We start from the raw sequence: 22,652 nt of genomic DNA on the forward strand, positions 1-22,652 counted from the left end.
ATAGATGGGCTCATACTATGGACGCCAGGTGCTGAGAAGCATTTTAAACCTTCTAAAAATAAGATGCTGTAATCTTAGGTTGCTTAGCAACAGCCCTGAAGCAGGATTGTGGTACTAATATGGCTGTATCCTGCATCCCTAAACTCTGTATAAGGATTTCCTCAATGAAACTTATAATTGATAAAAAAAAATATCTGTAACTGATCAGCAGCTGTGACAGAACTAAATATAGCCAAATAGAAACCAGTGGCAGCCAACCACTGATCTGTGAAATACTCGGTTGAACCTTGTTGAAAGCTGAGAAGTCCGTGTTGATTTCACCCACAGAAGTCTCTTGATTCTTGGAAGAGAAATGTCAGGAAAGCGGAGGAAACCGGGTGAAGACTGTTCGGGCCGGGGTGTGAATGTGCAAAAGGAAGCTCAGCATTTCAATATAACATCTCCTCTTGTACTACTGTACTCACTCTTGCATACTTATAGATTATAGACATTATGTCTAATGTTGAAGAAACGGTCAGCTAATTAATGTTTTTGTACTTGGTGCAGCTGGTTTTCTTAACTTGGGTAAATTCCAGTCGTCCATTGTTTGTACACAGACAGACAAAGTGGTTGAGAGGATCAGACTGTCACTGATTCGCTGTCTACACATCCCGGACCGCGCCATTTACAGCAGAAGAAAGGGGGGTTGCTATAATATTAAAGTCATTTTAAAAGGATTGCACTGGAGCTGTTATCCCCCCCACAGAGCCAACCGGCACACAGTGGTAGTGGCCATGACTGAGCCCTGCACCCGCGGGGCTCGGAGGGGGGTGTGTGTGTGTGTGTGTGTGTGTGTGTGTTGTTAAAAGCTCTGCATGAGTTTATCTGGGGCACGAGGATCACTTCATTAAATCAACTTAAGGTTTTAGGTTAGTGTTGGAGGAGGGTGTTGATGTATAAATGTGTGCTTAGGTGGCGTTGCCCAGTGTGTGGATTCAGCATCATCACCATGTAACCACTGTTGGTTTTTCCAGTTTGGCATTTCACAAAAAGGATAAAGAAGTAAATCCTGCTCCTATAAGTAACAGAAGAAGAGTGTTTACGACCTAAATCTAGCCTCAGACTGATTGATTGGCCAAAACAAACATTCTTGAGATGTCACATTGGGCTCTGGAAAACTGACGGGCATGTGTCACTATTTGACGTTTTATAGACTAAACAATTAGTGCGCTACAAAATGCATGTGTGTGTGCACGCGCACATGCACCAGCTTCCTTCTTTTCTGCCAGTAGCAACACAGAAAAAAACAAAAACAAAGAAAAAATCTGCCTGGTAATCCCTGCCCGCCACTCTTAACTTTCCTGTCTCTCTGATGTGACACTCTCAGCGGTTGATTAATGTCCATTTGCATGCCGATTTGCCTTGGCATGTGCTTGACTGTGTGTGTGTGTGTGTGTGTCAGACAGGCGTAGGGCCAGTGAGTCATGTAGCCATAAAGGACAGAGTGAGCTCTGGAATGTGTGACAGAGCTGGACCGAGGGGGGTGGTTTTGGCTACACTCTGTGTGTGTGTGTGTGTGTGTGTGTTGTACGGGTCATCAACAAGCGGAAACTCGAAGGAAAAAACAATGTGACTCTCGTTGTACCAGGTCTGGACCCTCTCAGCTCCTTTTACGAGGACTCCTCCCTCCCTCCGCTCCTAATGACTAACAGCACCGGGAAGTCCTTGATAAGTCTAGATCAGTTTTCGTGATCCTAGATTTAAGACCTTATCTCATATGAAGTATTTTGAGATCTGATTTTACGCGCCCGTGACTGGTATGTTTGCTGCATGACCACTTTTTATTAAAGATTTATTTCCTGTTTTTTGTTATAGCTCCCTGTTGGACTGCAGCAGCCTAATAATCTGACTGAATTGTCTAAATTTCGTGAATCGCAGAATAAATCTGAGATGGTAACAGCGATTTAACCAGACTAGGACTTTGTGTCTCTTCATAATTAATTTCCAGATCAGCATTTTTTTTTTTTGTTTTTCAGTGACTATGCTCAGTCAGAAATCTTTGTTTTTTCATCGCAAGTTTTAAATTCAGCCCCCGTGCAGCACAAAAAGCCTGATATTTGACTTTGTCACTCAGTGACACACACAGGGTATTAAAAAATGACCAAATGGGAGTCGAGGCCATCTAAGGACATGCATACACTCCCTTAGACACACATACTTGTTGACACATACTTGTTTGGCCTGAGTCTCCTGTACATTGGCAGGAAGTTGGGAGGTGGTGTTGCAAAGCAGCAGCTCTCTTTTGAGTCACTTTCTTGGTCTTTTTCACTCTTTAACCTCTTCACTTAACCTGCCGTGTCACTTTCTCTTTCTCTGTACGTCCATCCTTCTGCTTGACTCTTATCTCATCTGTTTTTCTCTCTCCTGTTTGTTTCTGCCACTTCATAGGAAGCAGAGGGGGGAGAAAAGAAGGTGGGTGGGTGTGTGTGTGTGTGTCGTGTTTCACATTCCTGCACTTTAGCGTAAACACACATACAGAATGGATGCATTCAGGTAATGGATGCAGTGTCACCCTGAAAGTGTGTGTTTCTGTATGTTCATTTAATTTAAAATTCTCCATGCATGTCCATTCTTGGTGTGTGTATGTGTCAGTGGGGGTGCACCTTGCCACCCTCTTACATCACCATTGTCGCCGTGACAGGCGAGTAAGTGCCTTGCCTTATAAGGTAAAAGCGCGCAAGGCGGGTGGAAAGGAGGAGGGGCAGGAAGAGCCTGTTACCGTGACAATGCTGTCTGCTGCCGGGCAACTGGGCCGGCCTGAAACTCCCGTTTGGCCACATTTTCACACACGCACACACACGCACACACAGCCCTATGTGTTTCTTTTTATTTTCTTATTTGTCTCTCAAGTGCCACATGATTCAGTCATTTAATATTTGCTTTTGTTGTTATAGGAAATACTTTTGTCCATTATTTTGCTCTCTTTGTTGTCCGTTTCTCTCTAAGGTGTGTGCGTACATGCTGGTTATCGTCATAGTTTTTGTATGAGATCAGCAGCAAAAACTCCTGTTTTAGTAGAAATGCCAAGAATTAAGATTTATAGCTGTTGAAATGTCATGCTTCTCATACCACACACACACACACTCATAAAACAAGCATTTACAGACCTGCTTTATTTGTTCACACTCACTGACAAACCGTGCAGTATTTGAGTGTTTCTCCTCCTTTCCCTTTCTTTTCTACTCCCTCTATCTTCCTTTTCTCCCTGTTTGTCAGAAATGTCGGTGCACAGGCGTCACATGGACGGTCAACCTGCTGTGGCCTTGGATTCATAACTTGCTGTCAGCTGTGTGTCTGATTGTAGCCGACTACAGAGGTAGATGAAGTGATGATGCCAGCTAAGCACGTTTTGGCTCATGTCTCTGGTGTGTAGGCAGACCCCCCCCCCCCTCAATGATTAAAATAACCCAGCACTGAGTAACTCTATTTTGGTCTATTTGAGTTTAGCACTTACTCAGTCTGTCTGTAGTGGCATTTACTCACACAAAGGCAGACGCATTCACACGCTAGAGCCAGAAAGCCTTCATGTGCCTGTAAAGGCAGTGAATAGGGACGAGGAAAGAGCAAGAGATCAGTTACAGCATTAAAGAGTATTTACATTTCTTACTGATTACTTAGGTTATGTTTCTGGAAGAAAATGTTTCATTGCCTTGCAATATACCCATCTAGATGATGGCAGAATAAGAAGTTCCGTTCTCCCACACTTGTGCACAGCAATTACTTCTCTTTTCTGACCAATAACTTCCTCTAACTGGTTTCACATGGTTTTTTATCAGTCACTGTTACAAATAGACTCTGTGTGCTGTGTGGTGTGAAGAAACTATTCTCACAAAAGGTTACCCAGCATTGATTGCATAAACAAGTCTGTAGTTTTATAATACACTTTTAAAAATTACAATGAAGCAGTTAATTGTATAATAATTGCATATTGGCAATATTGCAAAGAAAATGGGTAATAATCCTCATGATAACCAGTTATTTTGATGCATATTATCATTTTAGCCTTAATTACACAGAAATAAGTGTACTGTACAGCAATAAAACATGGAGGTTAAAAATCTTCATAGCATGCACTAATCAACAAAGAGAAGAGATGCAATTTCAAAAACCCCATCAGACTTTGTTGCTGCTTCGCTGATACTTAATTTTGTCCGAAAACTGGTCCCATTCTCTCGGACTCTGTTAACAAAAATTTCACTTAAATAAATATTAAACATTTGGCACAGGGGTCGGCTATAGAGACATTCCTTAACAGGCAATATAGTAATGGTAGGGGAAACCCTGCTGTTAATTCTGGCACGTTAGTGACATTCTTATGTAAAAAAACAAAACAAACGCATGTGGACACAATGGGCATTATCGAGGTCCGCAGAAATGGTCATGGTCATGTCCATATACGGTAAGTCGCTATCACGACCCTTCTCCCTTCTCTTCACAGAGAAACACACACTCTCCTGTTTTGTGCAGTCGTGTCCTGTGCTACACATTGGGAGTCAAAATGTCAGATGCAGGTGCTGCTTGTCAGTTTGCACAAGATCTTTTGTATTTGTTGTAACCTAATGGCTCAAAATAGAGAGCTTTTAATAATACAATATGAACAAAAGGAATACAACAAGATGTGACTGGTAAAAGTAGTCCAAGAAGGAATGTATTTCTGTGGTGTATGCCCTTTAAGCAGTGTATTTGTCAGACCAGACCTCAGATAATAATGAGTGTGTTTGTGTGACTGTCCGAGCCGGTCTTGTTGTTTGTAATGGTGCTGATGAGCAGTAAATACTGTTGCAACGGCCATCACATCGTTTTCTCAGAGTCTTTGTCATTATCATCGTCATCATCATAATAGTGGGCATACTATGGTTCAGTCAGTTACTCACAAATAGGTACATGCACCCAGACACACCCACCATTAGGGGTTACTCACTTTCTCCTGCACGTGTTCTCACACATATTTACAGAGTAAATCACTCTCACGTCAGTGAATCATGATGTTTCCAGAAATACACGATTCTTAGGCAATAACAGCCATTAGGCAATAAACATATCAGCTTTGTAAAAACCTGGTGTTCAGTTCTTATGATCATTTCATTTTTTGGTATTTTTATGATGCCAGACTTATCCAGACTAACTCGATGTGGATTATTTGGCTCGGTTTCTAGCTTCAGAACCACGTGGCTGTTACCCAGTTTGAACCAGTTACACTGCAGCCTGTGATCGGTCTCCCACACTGCACTCGCTGATGGCAGATGCCTCATCCACCCTTGTATGTGCTTAATCAAGAGTTTCTCAACCTATAAAAAGGCACATAAACATTAAATATGATTTTGTCCAAGTCATAGTGGTGCACAGATAAATGTTTGTATCAGTTTTATAGTTTCATGTCAGTTCTACCATTTTTACCAGTAGTTATATTCAGTTTAAACATCTTAACATTTTTTCCTTTGTTCTGAGAATGTTTTTGTGGCATCAGTCTGGTTCATTACCATATTCTGTACTTACAGAAGCATGTCTACATGTTTGTCTTGTGCTGCAAAACCCTTAAATGCTGAAAATACCAACACCAGAGCTGGCACCAGAGTCAGTTTGGCATCAAGACAAGAGTACTCTTTCTAACAAAACCAGGTTTGGTGGAGTTATTTAATTTCCTCCTGCCTGAACTGATCAACAACAGAACCGTAGAACTGTCGCGGAGCTCTGGAAAGATTCAGCCAGCGGTTTTAATAAAAGGCTGACACAAACAGCTGACGCTCCGCCCCGCCAACTGCTATCAGGCCTGCCAAACTCCTGATTGGGACTGTTGGAAAACACACACACACACACACACACACACACACACACACACACACACACACACACACACACACAGAGACAGAAGTGGGTGTATAATAATAATAATAATAATAATAATAATAACCACCACCTCAGCTCATTCAGTGATTGGAGAGCTCTGGTTTTGTAATGGGAGGTCAGGCTGACAAGAGAAGGGAAACACCGCTCTGGCTACCGGTGGTTGTGGCTGCCCAGGCCGACTCCTGCAGGACAGCTGGAAATGTGAAAAATAACGGAAAGGACCCACATTTACGTCACAACAAGGCAAAAGTTAACTCTGCCAAGGTCAAAGGAGACGCCTGTGTTAAACAGTCACAGTCCTGCCTGCTGGTTGTGTCCGGCTGTTTCAAGCTCACTCTTTCTCCCCCTCTCTGTTGACTTGTAATAATTTAACTTGATTTGCGGCCAAGTTGAGACTTGAATGGTGTGAAGTCAAAATGCAAGACCTCTGCAGCAGCGGCACGTAAGGTCATCGCAGCATAAAGAGTTTTCTTATGACTCAGCCAAGGAGTTGACACACTTATCCAGAGCGAATTACATTAAATATGGTTCAGTAAGTGAACAATATTCTTAAATGACCATCAGTACAACCAGTAGTAAGCAGTACAAGGGTCAGCTATAATACCTTGTGTAAACTTGAAGCAAGTCAAGGAGGAAAGTACAAGAATGGATGCAGTTTGTTGGAAAGAAGGTGAAGTGAAGTTAGATTTGCTTAACTTGGACATGAACCTGTTGTTTAAAGTTTTTGTTAGTTATCAGTTTTCTGTCCAGCTGTCTCTGTGTCCCCTGTACACAAGGTCCTGTTCCATTGTGTGGCGTTGTATGGCAGGTGTTATCCATGACTGCGGCTTGCTCTCCAGGCATTAGTCTGGCCTGACCAGGCGCCTGGATGGGATTCTTAACTAGATAACAAACTACATGCTGCCACAGAGCCGGGATAAGAAACAGACCTTGCTGACAGTGTGTGTGTGTCTCTGTGTAAAATTGTTTAAATCAATTAAAATTTTTATTCAGTACAGAGTTTTACTTTCATTTCAAGGAATTTGGCATAGGTATCACATTTCTGAAATAGTCACCGACCTCATGATGTATTAAATATAGTTCAGTAAAAGCAGTTGAAGCGGTGATCCGTCAAAGTTTAAGTCATGCGTGGTAGTTTGTGTCATGCAGTGTGTTTTCTCAAGAGATGTAGAAACTTTCCAAACTTACAAGTTGGTTGTGAAATGACATCTTGGTTGAGTCACTCAGCGTGTGGGCAGCATTTAAGGCCCTCGATTGTAAAATGGTGTCAATCATTGCAACACCTGTTCTTGTAATCTTTAATGCACAATTGTCCCGCCTTTTTGTGTGCCTGAGGTGTGGCTTCTAGAAATAAGGACTGTGTTCAATAAGAGGAGAAGTCTGTGATGTATTTCTAAAGTTCTGTAAGCATTTAGAAGTTTGATTATTTTACTTACAACGTTCCAAGTAAACATTGCAGAGTATGTTATTCGGCCTCTGAACAGACAGTGCGCCTGTGATATATTATCACTTAAATTCATTCACATTTTGATTCAAATACAGTGTGAGTAATCAAGCTTCATTTCACACTGGAGTTGAATCTATGTCCTCCTCCATTTGAACTGCAGTGCCGTTCATTAGGATTAAGAAAATGATCCACGCCAACTGTAGGAAACTGTGTGTTAGCCACAGGTCCAGGTATTCATGAAGGGAAACCAGAGTGACTAAATGAATCTGAGATTATTTTGGATTGTTGGCGGGACAGAAGAAGCAATTTGAACACATTAACTCGGGCTCTGGGAAATTGTAATAAGTATTTGTCACTATTTGACATTTTATGGACCGCCGTAGCCTTTCTGCAGTTAGCGGCACCTTCTTTCCCACTGACCTCACTCAGCTTTCTACATGAGTCACCTCAGTTATTTGAATCATCTCAGCGCGGCAGGCCTTTACAAACTTCCTGTGCACTTCCTTCAGTCCATTGTCATCGTAATGTGTCATTGGGCAGATGGCTATAAATCTTCAGATTAATTTTACAAGTTTGCTCTGGGGTTAATGGTTTACGTGCTGTACAGTTGGATTCATTCACTGCATTCCTGAAGAATTAACATGGACATCCTCCGCCCCCGCTGTTTCCTGTGCTGTGCCTCTAAAGACAGGAAGTGGATTAGTTAGCTGCTGATTGGCTGAGGAGAAAAAGAAGAGAGATGGTGTGATATGAGAGAAACAGACACACACAAACTGAGGCAAACACATGCTGACTCCCCGTTCTGTGAATTTGATTGTTGTCTCATGTCGTTTTTATCTTTTTCCTGTTAGCTGCAGTGAAACTTTGTCTCTCTGTGTGTGTGTGTGTGTGTGTGTGTGTGTGTGTGTGTGTGTGTGTGTGTGTGTGTGTGCGTCACATGCCAATTTTTGGGTGTGGAGCAAAGAGACAAGGAAGGTATACGGGTGGAAAGAAAATAAATGGCTTGCTTAATTCCTTAGTATCAGAAAAGAAACTCAGATTGGCTTGATAATAGGAAGTACCATTTAATGCCCACCCACATTTTATAGCTTATTGGATTGTTGAGGATCTTTGATATTTAGGTTCTGCAGTTGAAATACCCTTTAAGGCCCCTGAAAATTTGGTTTTCAAGTTCTCTGACATTAATTATTCATGACTTAATAACCAACAACCAAATTTAAAGTTCAGCTAAAAAAAACATCCATAGTTATTTAGTAAGAGTTTTACACTAAAAAAACTTGATTTCCTTCATCAGGACTGTGGGTGTGATTTGATCAGATTTGATTGACAGCGGCCTGGCAGCTTAAATATACACAATTGTCATCAGATTTTGATTGAAATGTTGCTAAATCCTCATTGGTACATGGAAGTATGTGACATTACATTTTTCCAACTCCTGCCCACTTCAAACTACTGAGAAGACAGAACAGAAGTCTGTCACATGAGCTGAAATAAACTAACTTTGGCAGAACATTGTGTATTCATGTAGGACCCCATCACTTATAGTAAGAAGCTAATTAAGAAAGTAAGTTTGTTTTTGTTTTTTTAGGGCTTTTTTTTTTTTTTTAAATTCTTGAGAATTTGAAATGGGTTTAAAGCTGTTTCCCTCGTAGTCAACACTGTAAAAGCATGGAGAGTAATTAGACGTCTTGAAGGTAGATCAAAGCTGACTTAAGTCTTTACTCCAATATATGATAATCTTGACTTTTTACCAGATGTCACAAGCTCTTGGCTTTTCATTCTGCACTTCCAGTGGACTGAGTTGTTTGTGATCTACTCGAAGCACCCACTTTAATGTCCTTTAGTCAAGTGTCTGAGAGATTCTGTGTTTCCAAAAAAGCTTCTTCAGATATTTGCAGAAGAGAGATTTCATGAGGTAGGATATGTTGCAAGCTTTTCTTGCGCCGAGGTGGTTTCTGGACTTACACTAGTGCTAACATTGATCTTGAAGAAAGTATGAACGAGAGAGCTGAAATGACCCAGATGAGGGTGGAAGGAGGAAGGAGATGATGTAGGTGAGAGGAGGAGAGAGTGAAGATGTACTAGAAAGAGAGTCAGAGGGAGGAAGAACATAGCTGGCATTCCTGACATCTCTGTCATGTTCAGCAGGGTTGACACTCGTTCATCCACCGACTCTGCTCGGTTCCGGTCTTCCTGTACCTGCTGTGCTGACTAGAGGCTGGCATTTTTTCGGGATTCCTGAGGGACGGGAGTGAAAATCCCGTCCTGTGTCACCCTCTAATGCAGACCTGGCACAAAAAAGCTAATTTGAATAGAAATGTTTGTGGTTTGTTTTGCTAACAGAAGTGAGTTTGATTTGTCCGTGGCAGCTTGGCAACAGTAAATCAATTTTCCAGATGTGGGAAATCATACACATCTGGAAAGTAATAATCCATGACATTTATGTAGAGAAAAATCTGTTTTGCTCTGTACACTCAAGCGCTTTAAAACAATGGTACTTTTGTTTGTATTTAGTTCATAAAACCTTTTATTTTTGCTGTTCTTAACATCCAGTGTTTGCTAGGTCTCTTCCTCTCGTCTTCTCTTTTCTTCTTCCACTCCCCCCCCCCCTCGCTGAGGAGAAGACCTGTTCTGGTTACAAGATCAAAGACTTAGAACACATCTCAGAGAGTCTCCCCCCTTTCTCTTGTCGCCTCTCTTCCCTTCATTTAATCCCAGGAAGAGTCCCAGTGTCTCATTAAATCTCTCTTTACCCCCTCAGCCTCCTCCCGCACTGAGCAGTCACCAAAGCCTTAAAGCCAGTGCACAAACCCATTTATCAGAACAAAGAGAACATGATTCTGTGTTCAGCTGTCCTCAGCGTTTCCCCTCTGCTCCTCCTCTTATGTGGGGTGAACTTGGAAGAAGTCTCGGACAGCAACACAGCTAAATGGTCTGGATGGTAGATATTGACATTCCTCAGGGTTGAGGTTGTAATACAGCCATTAATGAATAATAACATCCAAACCATCTGTGCACATATTAAGCTGGTTTTTAAGTTTGATTTGTCTTGAAGACTTTTTTTTTTTCATCTCAAAAAATAAAAAAAATAAATAAATAAATAAATAAATATATATATATATATATATATATATATATATATATAAAAAAAACCAGAGTGATCACAAATACTTCGGAGGATTAATATTTTTAATCTCCAGGTGATTTTATTGTACCCAAACTCGTGTCTGTGTGTAAAATGCTCAGTCGTTTATAAATGTGTCAGCCTAAAGTGTAAATGCAGTCGATTTAAGAAATGAACATGGGGCTTTTGTGTTGGGCAGTGTCAACATACAGTTATGCAACACTGGAACTGTGTGATGTGGAGTGGAGCAATGTGCCCGAAAGTCAGCAGACGTTTTTATTGACACACAGCAGGGTGGCATCACCTCATATAATATTGAAATATACAAACTCAGGGCGTTTGAGGCCATAAAAATGGGTTGACATTTTGTGGGACAGACAAACAGCTTAGAAGTGGGAGTGGTGTGTTATATTGTATAAGTGACTCCATGGCTGAAGTTGGATTCACTGCATGTTTAAAAACCCTGGATGGTTCGATTTCCCGCAGATTTGCTCTGTCAACAAGCCAGAGGACGACATATTTCACAACACGACACAAGTTAGAGGATCCTGTGTGACAATTACAGGCTGCATGCTAACTGAATGTTAGCATGCTAACTGAATGTTAGCATGCAGCACGGCCTTGCTGATCCTAAAATAGGTTGGAGAGCCACACACACACACTCTGTCAGCAGTAGTGCAATCCGACCCCTGGCCGGACTCTTTGAGCAACAAAGACAGGAAGAGGCATAAATAAAAGAACAAATAACCACATCGCTTGACACTTTACCCCTTCCCTCCCAATCTCCTCCCCCTCCTCCCTCCCTCATTTCCTCTCTTCTCTCTTTCCACCTTTTAAGTCTCCCCTCATAAAGCAAATGACTGAAAGCCACGAGGCAGCTGCTGATTAGTTTGGACTGTGGTGGGTAAACAGACATCACTCAAGCCATCATTCATGAGGAAAAATATTTCTGGCTGGTAAAAGAACAAATGAGTTTTTAAAATCTTATTTTCGGTGGCAAAATACTAGTTCTTTTTTTCTTTTTTTAACGATGAGATGTGTAAGTCCAAGAAATGTGTGGAAGTAAAGGAAGCTCGTGTGTGTGTGTTGTCTCTTATTATGTCACGAAGAGAAGATCATCTTACACACACACAGTCTTAATCTCTTACATGGACTATGCTTAGTGTGTGTGTGTGTGTGTGTGTGTGTGTGCATTCCCCTGTGGGGGATTCAGAAATGCGACAGTCATGTAAACTGTCTTCGCAGTCTGCTCTGGTTACCCAGTATGCTCCCACACTCGTCTCGGACTCTTCCTCTCCTGTCTCCTCTTCCTCGTTTCTTCCATCCCCTCTGGCAGTAGCGATCTCAGGGTCAGAGAGTCTCATTAAGTAATCTAAAGGTTGTTGGTTCGATCCTCAATATTTAATTTTTATACAACATATTTTATTTTTCTCTGGTCTCAAGAGTCGTCCCTTGTTCATTCATCATCGTGTTGTGTTCATTTATATAAACATCCCTCCTCCTCCTCTGCTTCCATCTTTCATCTTCCCAAATAACTTTTTTCTCTTTTAACTTCTTATCCCACATTCACGCATCTGTGATCCCTCATTTGCCCTCCTCCAGTGCTGCGGAAAGTTATTTTTAGAAGTGATTAGGTCCTCAACGCTATTACTTAGTGTTTTAGTCTCTGTTTTTATTCAAAGTCAGCTTTAGAGCTGGCATTGGCATTTCCCACTTAATTTCCCACCACTGTTTTACAACACAGTTCGAAGTTAATTAAAATGGACTTTTTATCGGGACAAAAATCGAATTTAAGATTCTTACTTGTTTTACTTTTTTAAGAACATTTGTCACATTTCATTTCTTCCTCTTTCCCACATTCATCACTTTTCCACTATTTTCTCCTCCTCCTCCTTGATCCCCACACACACACACACACATTTCCTCTCCCCTCCCCTCATGTCCTCCTCTCCTTAATCCTCCCTTTCCTTTGTTTCTGTTAGCTGCTATATCAAGGCTGTGCGTCTGGCTGGACGCAGTCGATGCGGCTTGTTGAAAACAGTCTGTGTTAAGCTGTTGACTCACATAATGGCATATCTGAGCATTAGGCCAGCCAAGAAGTACACAGCAATTACATGTTTGTCAGCTCCCACTGGGAGATGTGTGTGTGTGTGTGTGTGTGTGTGTGTGTGTGCTTTGGTGAAAGATTGTCCCCACATTATAGCTCTGCTATACTGACTACCTGTCAGCACATGAAGCAAGAGGGAGGCTCCCTCAGTCTCGCGCTGTGTGTGTGTGTGTGTGTGTGTGTGTTTGTGCACACATGTTAATGATCACCTATCCAGACTTGAGAGGATAATGAGACCAGAACAGCCTCTGCAGCAGAGCCCTGCTTTTGTCTTTCTTCTCCTCTTTCTCCTCTTCCTAATCCATTCTCTCTCCTCTTCGCTGTCTTTATTCATGATTAGCAGTGCTCTGGTGACCACTAGTATGTTGGACATGAACATCTTGGCCAGCTTTTCTTCTCTCTGTAGATCCACTACAATTGGCTTTGGCACTGCATTCCAGTTAATCTTTATCATTCATCATTTCTCAGAGATGCTGCCAATTGCGTGTTTTTTTTTGGGCATCAACACTTTCCCAAGGCTACTCAAAAACATTCAAACAGCTGTTCACACGTTTAGCTCGAGGCTGGTTCTTCATTCTCAGTCCCCCAGTTGTCAAACACACACACAAACACATGCACTGATGCACCGTGAACCCTCCCAGGTCCCACCGTGGCCCCTTAGGGACGGTGTCGTATTCCTGCACTGTGACTCTAGGCCGCTGCAGCAGCATCTCTACAGTAGCAGGCTGCATATCCAGTGACACTGTGCTGTGGAATCTAGAGTGCAGCTTTTTTTTGTGTGTGTGTGTATTTTATTTTATGTTCGATCTCAGCATGGTTGTACAAAGGAGTTGTCATAATGTTTATTTCTGAAGTGAAGTTTGGGGAATGTCAGTGTTTGAAGATGGTGTTTGTCTTTATGGTTTGCTTGACTTTAGACTGGACGTTGAGTACAGTCGGGACTCTAAAATAGAGAATTTTCAAATGTTGTGCAACGTTGGTAATTGACAGCGGTAAAAGATATGTAAGTGTATGTTAGTGAATTAGTTACTGAGTAACTATGTGCCTAAAGTAAATGGGTAAATCTCATGGCTTACTATTCTGTGTGGACATGCAGATACTGTATATGTATGTGTCTGTGTTGACATGGGAAAATGCATTTAAACTGAGTTTGTTAAGGCATAAAGAGTCTTCTGGAGTGTTTGAAGCAAAATAGTGTGTGACAATAGTTAGCAGTGCTGCTGTGTCACACGCCCAGCCCTTTTTTTAATTGGCGTGCCTCTAAGAATAGGAAGCCTTATGTCAGGCCAGACCAGACTAGTTGCTGAGCTTTATTCACAGGGCCAGGCCAGCATGGTTTTGGCCCCAGCTTAGTCTGGTACAGGCCAGTCCAGTCTAGTATGGCTCTGTCCAAGTTCCTTGAGGTTGTACCTCCTGCCAGCAGGTCCCCATATAAGTCCCTTAACTAGCAGTACAAATCTGCTCTTTGGTGCAACAACTTGCCATCTTCCACTGTTTTACATTTGCTTTTTCATTCCCTGATGCTGCGTTGTGCCGTGCCCATGCTTCATACAACAGGCCATATTTATACCTTGAAGTTGTTCAGTACAACCAGCCTGACATTGTTGGATGTTCTGCCATGCCAGTGGAGCAACAGGGATTTAAATGCCTTGCTCAAGGGCATGTTAACAGCTATTGTTCCCGAGTCACTTCCTAACCTCCCCAATTAACTTTGACTCTCCCTCTTTTGCTTTTCCTCCTTTCAATATTTTCACGTTTTTTTTATGACAATCTTAGTGTTTTCACTGTTATTGAGGCTTAATTCAAAAATTGAGATTTGCAGCAGAAGCACAGTGTGGATGACTAATTAATGCAAACTCGAAAGGTGCAAATTATCGGTCGGCAAAGTTTTCCCAGAAAGTGTTGAGAGACGTCGTTATGTTTCAGCAGCATGCTTCATCACGTCATTACAGTTAATTGCATCTAGATGAATTGCACATCTAGACTGTGTGAAGAGTGGGATTTTGCAGCCTGTATATAGGTTGTGTGTGTGTGTGTGTATATATGGGTGGACGCTGGCTGAGTGTGAGAGATGTGCTGAGAATACATGAACCGTATAGATAAAGGCCTTGAATAATATGTGTGGCTTGAAGGTGAGAGACCTTTTTGACTTTCTGTGAGAAGACGTTTGTAACAGTCCAGTCAGGTCATGGTTTGGTATGACATGTGGATCACTTTTTGACACGGTCACAAAAAAAATGCATATTTTCTTTGGCGCGAAATATGTTAACATTTCTTATTTTTTTCTGTGGTATATTTTTTAATAGTTTTGTACAAAATATAAAAATTCAATCAAATGTTAATGTGACATAAGTGGGAAGGCTTGCGTTTAAAAAGTGTCTGTCAGAGAGAGAACGAGTGGTGATGTAGCTGCCACAGAAACAGACTGTCAGTGTGTGAGTTGCTTTAAGAGTGAGCTCATCAGTGTTAACAAGAAAAAAGGGTGTGTGTGATCTAGAAAATGCATGCACGCACACGCACACTCTGCTGACGTCATGCAGAGAATGCAAGGCAGTTGAGCAATAACATTGTGTTCAACCATTCTTCCCAGGTGTAGCAAGACACACCCTTATCTGCCTGTGTGTGTGTGTGTGTGTGCACTCTCTTGGGTATACATACAATTAAGGTGCGTATGTAGTCAGAAAACTGCACATGCATTGAGAAATTGAGTGTGGGAATAATTGCATGTATGTGTGCTTGAATTAGAGTTTCAGTATGCTATACAAAGGTATGATGTGTGTGTGTGTAGGTGGTTAGATGTCGTATCTTAACCACATTCCTGTCCAAGGAGTGGTGTGTGTGTGTGTGAGAGAGAGACTGAGAACAGAAAATGATGTAAAGACGGACAGCATCAGTCTATATAACCTTTTCACTAATAACATTTTTCAGTGTGTGTGTGTGTGTTTTGACAGTTATCTCGTGTGCATGATTTTGTCATGTTTTATGCTTGTGTTATTTGTTATTTGTGTTACTGCTCGCACGTTTGCATTTTAGAGTTTAAAGCTACTGCTGAGTTCGTCTCTTTCAGACGAATTATATCTATCTGAACCTTGACCTTTGACCCTGATGGCCCAGTTAGAAATCAGAGTTGGAAGATTGTTGGGGTGACACTGATGACTGGTACAGAGGGGTGGGTGTAGGTGTGTGAGAAAACAGAGATCAAACAGCTGACCCCAGTAGACCCCATTAGGCTCCCTCTCTTCTCCACACTTGTGCAGCAGTAAAGCAGTGCGGAGACGGTTGTATATCTGCCATGGAAGGAGAAATGTTGGACAACTTAACCACTTCCAGACACATTCCCAGTTTTTCCAGGAGACAAACTACAAAGATTACTACACCCTGATGAACTGAACCCTCATCACACACCCTGTGTTCCGCTTTTGGAAGCAGCACATTAGCACCGTAATGCATGCTACTTTGATGAAGATTGTCAGTTAAGTTTGATAGATAATGATAGATGTAAGAAAAATAAAAGGAATCACTGGAAACTAATAATATTCCCTTTGCACTGATAATGGGCAGCTTAGATTCTTGGTTGATTAAAATAACTGAATAACTGTTACAAATGGAGACAACTGAAATATAAACAGGTAATGATTTTCATTTTTCTACACAAAATTGGTACCTTTTTTTATTCTGCCGATGAGCTCATCAAAGTTGTATTCCTCCTGTGACCCAGTTTCATCAAAGCCGCAGTTGGCATGTGAAGACTTTCATGAAAAAAAAACACCCTTCTTCTCATCCTGTAACACAAACTGATGCTGCAACAGAGAGATCTCGTCCCTACAAAATCAGACACTACAGCTATTAATTCAAACCAAACAGGTGTTGGGTATGGATATGTTTGTGCACAAGAAATAACAAAAAACTCGTAACTGCATGAGTGAACTGTCTCCAGTTTACTATCATAGTTTAATCCCATTACAGGGTTTTCCTGGTATTAAAGTTCAAAGTTTTTCAAATATTTAGGCTTTTTGAGCTGCTGATGTGGAAAATTGCCCAAAGCAACTTTAAAACACATCAACATGATTACATGTTAAGGTTAAACGGTGAGATCAGAATAGGGTCCTGGCTAATGCGTGCAGCAGCAATAACGGAGAGGATGTTCTTCTCTGTTGCTACAACAGTTATGCAATAGATACTAGAGGATAAGAGCACAAGCTTCATGCCTAAAATGTAAACCTTCTTAACACTCCGATCCAGCTTTGCTCTCCTCTGCCCCACACAGCCTTCAGCTCGTTATCTGTGTCCTCAGCTCAGGTCAGAAATCCTCTCATCTGATCTGTGTCGCGACCACATGGACAGGTTTAACAGGCTTCACTGGCACTCATCCTGTTTGGTTCACTCTCTCCAGGAATTAGGGTCAGTTCACTTTTAATTCGGTCAATTCAACAAGTAGATTACCTTCAGAATTAAAACTGGAACTACTCTGACATGAAAGATGCTTAAACTTTGAAACCAATTTGAAATACAGCCTTGCAAACTAATATTGAAATTTGCATTTCAAACAGAGTGATTTGAAAGCCAGTCGAGGACAGGCTTTAACTAAACTCAAAGCAAAGCTTAATATTTAAAGTAATGCTTGTGATGTCAAGTTTAATAGACTCTACAAGCTGTCAATATTTTTCTACAAGGGAAATAAAGGCTCAGTCCACGTTGCATGTGAACCAGCTTGCCTGAGATATCACATGATATCAAGTCAAAGGTAGTTGGTTGAAGTCACATGCTGTACCTGATGTTGACAGCAAAGCGGTGAACTGTAGGTATTAACTTACTTAGCTCACTCGCTGTATTTTAAGACCGTTTTGTTAGATTCTATGAAAGACAAGAAATGTAGCATGAGGAAGTGTGAGAGAAAAATCTTGAAGCAGCTTTCTTTGCTCCAGCGTCCAGTCAGCACGCTCCAGTCTCTGTCTGAGCTGCATGCTTTGTCTGCATGCATGTGCCAGTTTCAAACACACAACACCACCACACCTTGTTGTCCCCGAATGACGTAAGGTAGCCAGAGACACGCTAAATTTCACAAATACAAAAAGCCAACTGAACAGAAATGTTCTTCCTCCTCGTTGTCACAGACCCAGAACAGCCTGACGGACAGCTTTCTCTGAGCAGAGAGGCTAGCTCAAGCTCTGATGAAGGCAGGCTGACGTGCCCTTGAGCAAGACACAGAGTGCCTAACAGTGTGCGGGTCTGACCTCTGACCTTGCAGGGCGGGGATGAAAGTATCAGCTGTATAATCTGTAGCATCATGTGTTCTACCGAAGGTAAAGTCCCCGGGCTCTCTGCAGCTCTCAACTTGTTGCTGTTTGTGTTTTACGCTGCTCTGCCCGTCACCACTCCCAGCAGCAGCAGCAGCAGTCCTGTTGGAACATAACTGACTTTTTCAGTTTTAGTTCTCTGATACAGTTCACATTCATAAACTCGCTATTTAAATCGAAAACCTCCCGACAAGCAGAATCCCTCGTTTTTGCTCACTTTGCTCCGCTGGCTGAGACAATTTTGATGTTTACTTGGGCTTACTTGACCCAGTGTTAACTGGCTACCTGCATTAACAACATAAATAATACATTTAAAACAAAAATAACATGTTATTTGTGCTTGCTCACCAAATCCCAGAAATATTTAAAAACATTGGAGAAAGTTTAAATGATTGATGTTATGTATTGAACATCCTGCGTATAAAAGGCACATACAGTAAAAGAGAGAGGTGGAAAATTTGCTTTGCTTTTGATATAATTTTAACTTTTTTTTTAAAGAGAACTTTACCAACAAAACAGTAGTGTGCATGCGCCAACGCGCATGCTGCCTGTTGCCGTAGCTCTAAAGAGTTTCCTCTCTGGGATCAATAAAGTATTTCTGATTCTGAAAACAGGGATATTCATCATGTTCCTTTGTGAGATGGTCCACCAACTACACCTCCTCTTTCGCAAACCTTGACACATCTATCACAATCATGGAACATGCTTGGATCATGTGAAATAGTATACTTTGTATAAAACAGATAGTTGAACGATGAGAGGCGAGATGAGTATTTGAATGTTATAGATATAAATAGATAAAACATCAATACATTTTTTATTTATAATAATAATTTGTTACAAACTGGAGGTTTGTTCACCTTTTGTTTGTGGCTCCAGTTCTGTAATGTGGTGGCAGTGAATCAGTGACAGTGATGGATGCAGTTTCACTCCGATTGTCTGCGCTGTGCTAAACTAAGCTGGAACTTCCTGTCATTGCAGTGCCACTTCCTGCTGCATTGTTGTGTGTGTGTGTGTGTGTGTGTGTGTGTGTGTGTGTGTGGTAGAGGGGGCATTATCTTTCCGCTCTCCCCCTCCTGCCCCCTAACTTTGTCTGTTTGTTTATGTGAAATGTATCTCCCCTCCCTCCTTCCTGTCTGTCCTCAGTCTGTTTCCTGGTCCAGTCGCAGAGAGGGAGCTCTATATCTCTCTATATATAATTGTGTGTGTGTGTGTGTGTGTTGGGGGTTGGTATTGGACGGTCTGGGGGAGGGTCACAGAGCGAGAGCGGGCTGAGGGAGAGTACAGGGGGCTGAAGGGTGCTATTATCCACGAGGCTCAATGGGCGCTTTGTGCCGGTGGCCACAGTGGGACGGTGGGGAGAGGGGCAGGGCAGCGAGCAGCACCCTGTCATAATGTTTTGGGACACACAGAGCAGGAGAGAGGGAGAATAAGTGTAAGAGTGAAGTGGATTCATACTTATTCACATCATCCGGTTTCAACAGTGATATTTTCCTCTGAAATATTCCTGTATTCAGTTTGTGTCAAATACTGAGAAGGAGAGGTTTTGTGGCTGGTGTGAGTCTGTTTACATTCTGAATGAGGTGAATTGGTACTGAATTAAATTCAAAATGAATTGAGTCTTCAAAAGAACTGCAAATGGAAATTATTTTCATTATCAGTTTATCGCTATTCTTTTTTGTTAAGTTGTTAAGTCTATGAAATGCCCATCTTTAGTTCTCAGTCCAAAAGTCAAAGGTATTTAATGTACAAAGATATACAACTGAGGAAATCAGCAAATTCTCTTTTAAGAAGCTGGAACCTCTAAATATTTCTTGTTCATTTTGATAATAATTGCAAAATATACAACATATTAATTTTTTGTCCTTATTTATTTATTACCTCTGAAGCCTTTGCCATTAGCCCTTAGCCTTGACATTTCAGCAGCAACTCGCGAACAGTTGGTGTTGCGGTGCTACTGTCTGTCTTGTAACAAGTCATTTTCGAGCTGTGTTCCTGCTGGGAAAGAAACATCCACTTTCCTTCTCCTCCTTCCTTTTTCCTCTTCCCTTCATATAATGGACATTCCCTCTTGAAGCTTAATTGGTGATAATCAACTTGAAAGCTTTAAGAATTACATTTTAGGAGTAATTTTCATATAACATTTGGACATTGAAAAACTGTCTTTTTTTTAAGTGGAGTATCAGTGATGGCAGCTTCACTGAGCGTGTGCAGGCCAGACCTTCAACATGTATTTTGGTCACTTGGAGTTTTTAGACACTTCCCCTAAATTATGTAACAAAGAAAAAAGTCAAGTGTTTTGACACACTGATTGATGATATGCCATAACTGAGATTTTTGGAGAATGGCGTGACAAGTCTCTCCACAGTCCCGTGCCTACCTCAGTGCCACAAACTCCTTCATAATAAAATGATTCAAAACACATTTCTGAAGAATGTTGGCTAACCAGAAGCACAAAAACATGGATTCCAACCAGCTATTGATGTGTGTGATGTGTGCTGGTGTGTGTCTTTTCCCAGATGTCTGTGTTTGTGATTTGGTACACCATTCTGATATTTATAAGTATCACAGATGTTGTTCAGTTTGATTGCTGTCTGGTTTTCAGATAGTAGGGGGGATCTCTTTGTCAGGTTTTCAGGATCAATGGCAGTGTTTCGTGAACATATGGGGCATACTCCAGTAGCTTTGGACGTGACAGGAAGGTGGGCTGGAGCCCCAAGATGAGGCTGATATTTTTTATCATTTTTTTTACTCGTTTTCTGTCCACAGTTGAAATGAAGAGCAAGGAGGCAAAATGGTAGAAAAATATCGAGAGTTTATCTTGAGATTTGTTGCAGAGATGAAAAGTACAATGTACAGCTGTCATAGAAAGTGGGTGTTTACTATTTTACCTAAAGTGTGCAATGTTTTATTCATCATTTAACTGCCAACGACACATTTTCATGTGTGTGACATATGGTTTAAATTGTTCTTTGAAATCACCAGCAGTTCTCATTTCTTACGCATTGGTATTGTATTATAACATCGGTCTCCTCCCCTTTTCTTCTGCTGCTTCCTGTCTTATCAAAGCAACTCTCTGACCTCCCTTCCTGTCCATTGAATTTCCTTTTTTTTTTTAAATGCTCAATTCAAAGTGGTTTATTGTCATAAAAGCTAGAAAAACATTGTGGCCCAGGCTCTGAATAATCACCATTTGTCTCCTGTTTCTGTGCTTTCGTACAGACGTTCACGGCGTGGTGTAACTCCCATCTGCGGAAGTCCGGAACGCAGATCGAAAACATCGAGGAGGACTTCAGGGATGGGCTCAAACTCATGCTGCTGCTGGAGGTCATCTCAGGTAACTCGTCTGTACGACCTCAAAGCACTGGAGTCACCAGAAAATTAGGCTCAGCAGGAAAGTTTTTAATTAAACTAAAATGGCTGTAATGATATCCGATTTAATGTTTTGAAATGTTTCACACAGAAGCCGCAGGGAAAGCCGTGCAGCCCAACACACACAAACACACACTCATGTGTCACTGAGCAGTGGCCTGATTTTCAAAGCTGTCTCTGAGCTGTCAATCGGAGTGAAAAATGTTTGCAGATGTGAAAGATGCACAACATCTCTGTCCATTCCAGGGTGTGGTCGCTCACAGTTTCCAACCTCAGTTGGATCACAGGCATTTAAAAAAAACACTGGGAACACCCTGCTATAGATCTGTCATTGGCAAGTGACGGCGTTCCTCTCCAGGTTTCTTGTGTTTAATTGCACGTTGTAGCAGGGGAAACCTGGCAGAGCAGATAATCATTTGAATTGCTGTCATCCCATGATGAAATTTGGACTTGCATCATCTGGCTTCCTTTTTCACGTTCACTTCAGTTTTTCTGCTGTGAGCGCCGTTAACGTCCCTGCTGTAACTCTAACCGTCCTGACCCAGCGTCGTTCTGCTGAGCCTGTGGAAACGCGCTCGGCTCTTGTCACCGCAGGAGCTAACTCACTCACTTTTTGTTTATGTGTGTGTGTTTATATCTACAGGCGAACGGTTACCCAAGCCTGAGCGAGGCAAGATGAGGGTCCACAAGATCAACAATGTGAATAAAGCCCTGGACTTCATTGCCAGCAAGGGAGTCAAACTGGTCTCTATTGGAGCCGAGGGTAAGCATGCATTCATGCACATATAACAAGGACCCCCAAATAGATGCACATTACATCAAACGCATCTATCTGATGCGCTAAAATTTAAAGAGTGAAATTAAAATGCTTCCGCGTGAGCTGCCGATACCTTGGAAAGCACCACTGAAGTCCCCAGACCTCAAACTACCATCTCATTCACCCATCACAATCCTTCTTAAAAGCCTCGGACCCCAAGACAAAAAGGGAACTTTAGTGTAGTTTTCAGACCTGGTGGCGAGTGTAAAATCCACACCCACAGTAAATGACCTTTGGACACGGATGGATCACTGAACAGGGCCTAGGGGCCCCTGGGCCTGTTTGAAGTGACTTTTAACATTTTTTTGTTAAAGTCACAGAGCTCAATTAAAAGTAGGGATGTCCTGATCGTGTTTTTTTTATTTTATTTTTTTTTTAATTCAAAATATAAAATTTATTTTTTCCTTCATATTACAGCTGCACAGCAAACTGGGGCTAAAGTAACACATCATTAAAAAACAGTAAAATTAGTCAAAGCAGTTGGAATAGCTCTGCTTTAAGAACATAGAACCTGCATCTCAGGCTTTCTTCAATGGTTTCCTATAAAAGTGTGTATAGTGTGTTGTAGTATATTGTGTAAGTACTACAGCACACTATACATA

At 41.6% G+C, this 22,652-nt stretch overlaps 1 protein-coding gene across 12 annotated transcripts in view; it reads left to right on the forward strand.

Moving 5' to 3' along the window:
* The window catches only part of actn4 (actinin, alpha 4), a 63,229-nt gene that overhangs the window by 15,243 nt on the left and 25,334 nt on the right, over positions 1-22,652 (forward strand). For 7 of the 12 annotated variants that reach the window (XM_044203415.1, XM_044203418.1, XM_044203426.1 and 4 more), the window contains exons 2-3: positions 21,084-21,198; positions 21,877-21,996. In XM_044203415.1, coding sequence (XP_044059350.1) covers positions 21,084-21,198; positions 21,877-21,996 — 235 coding nt within the window. Of the gene's footprint in view, positions 1-2,427; positions 2,452-21,083; positions 21,199-21,876; positions 21,997-22,652 lie in introns of all 12 variants that reach the window. The other 5 variants (XM_044203414.1, XM_044203422.1, XM_044203420.1 and 2 more) reach the window with 1 other exon arrangement.

The sequence above is a fragment of the Siniperca chuatsi genome, linkage group LG7 (genome assembly GCF_020085105.1).
Source record: "Siniperca chuatsi isolate FFG_IHB_CAS linkage group LG7, ASM2008510v1, whole genome shotgun sequence".
In the NCBI taxonomy this organism is placed as follows: Eukaryota; Metazoa; Chordata; class Actinopteri; order Centrarchiformes; family Sinipercidae; genus Siniperca; species Siniperca chuatsi.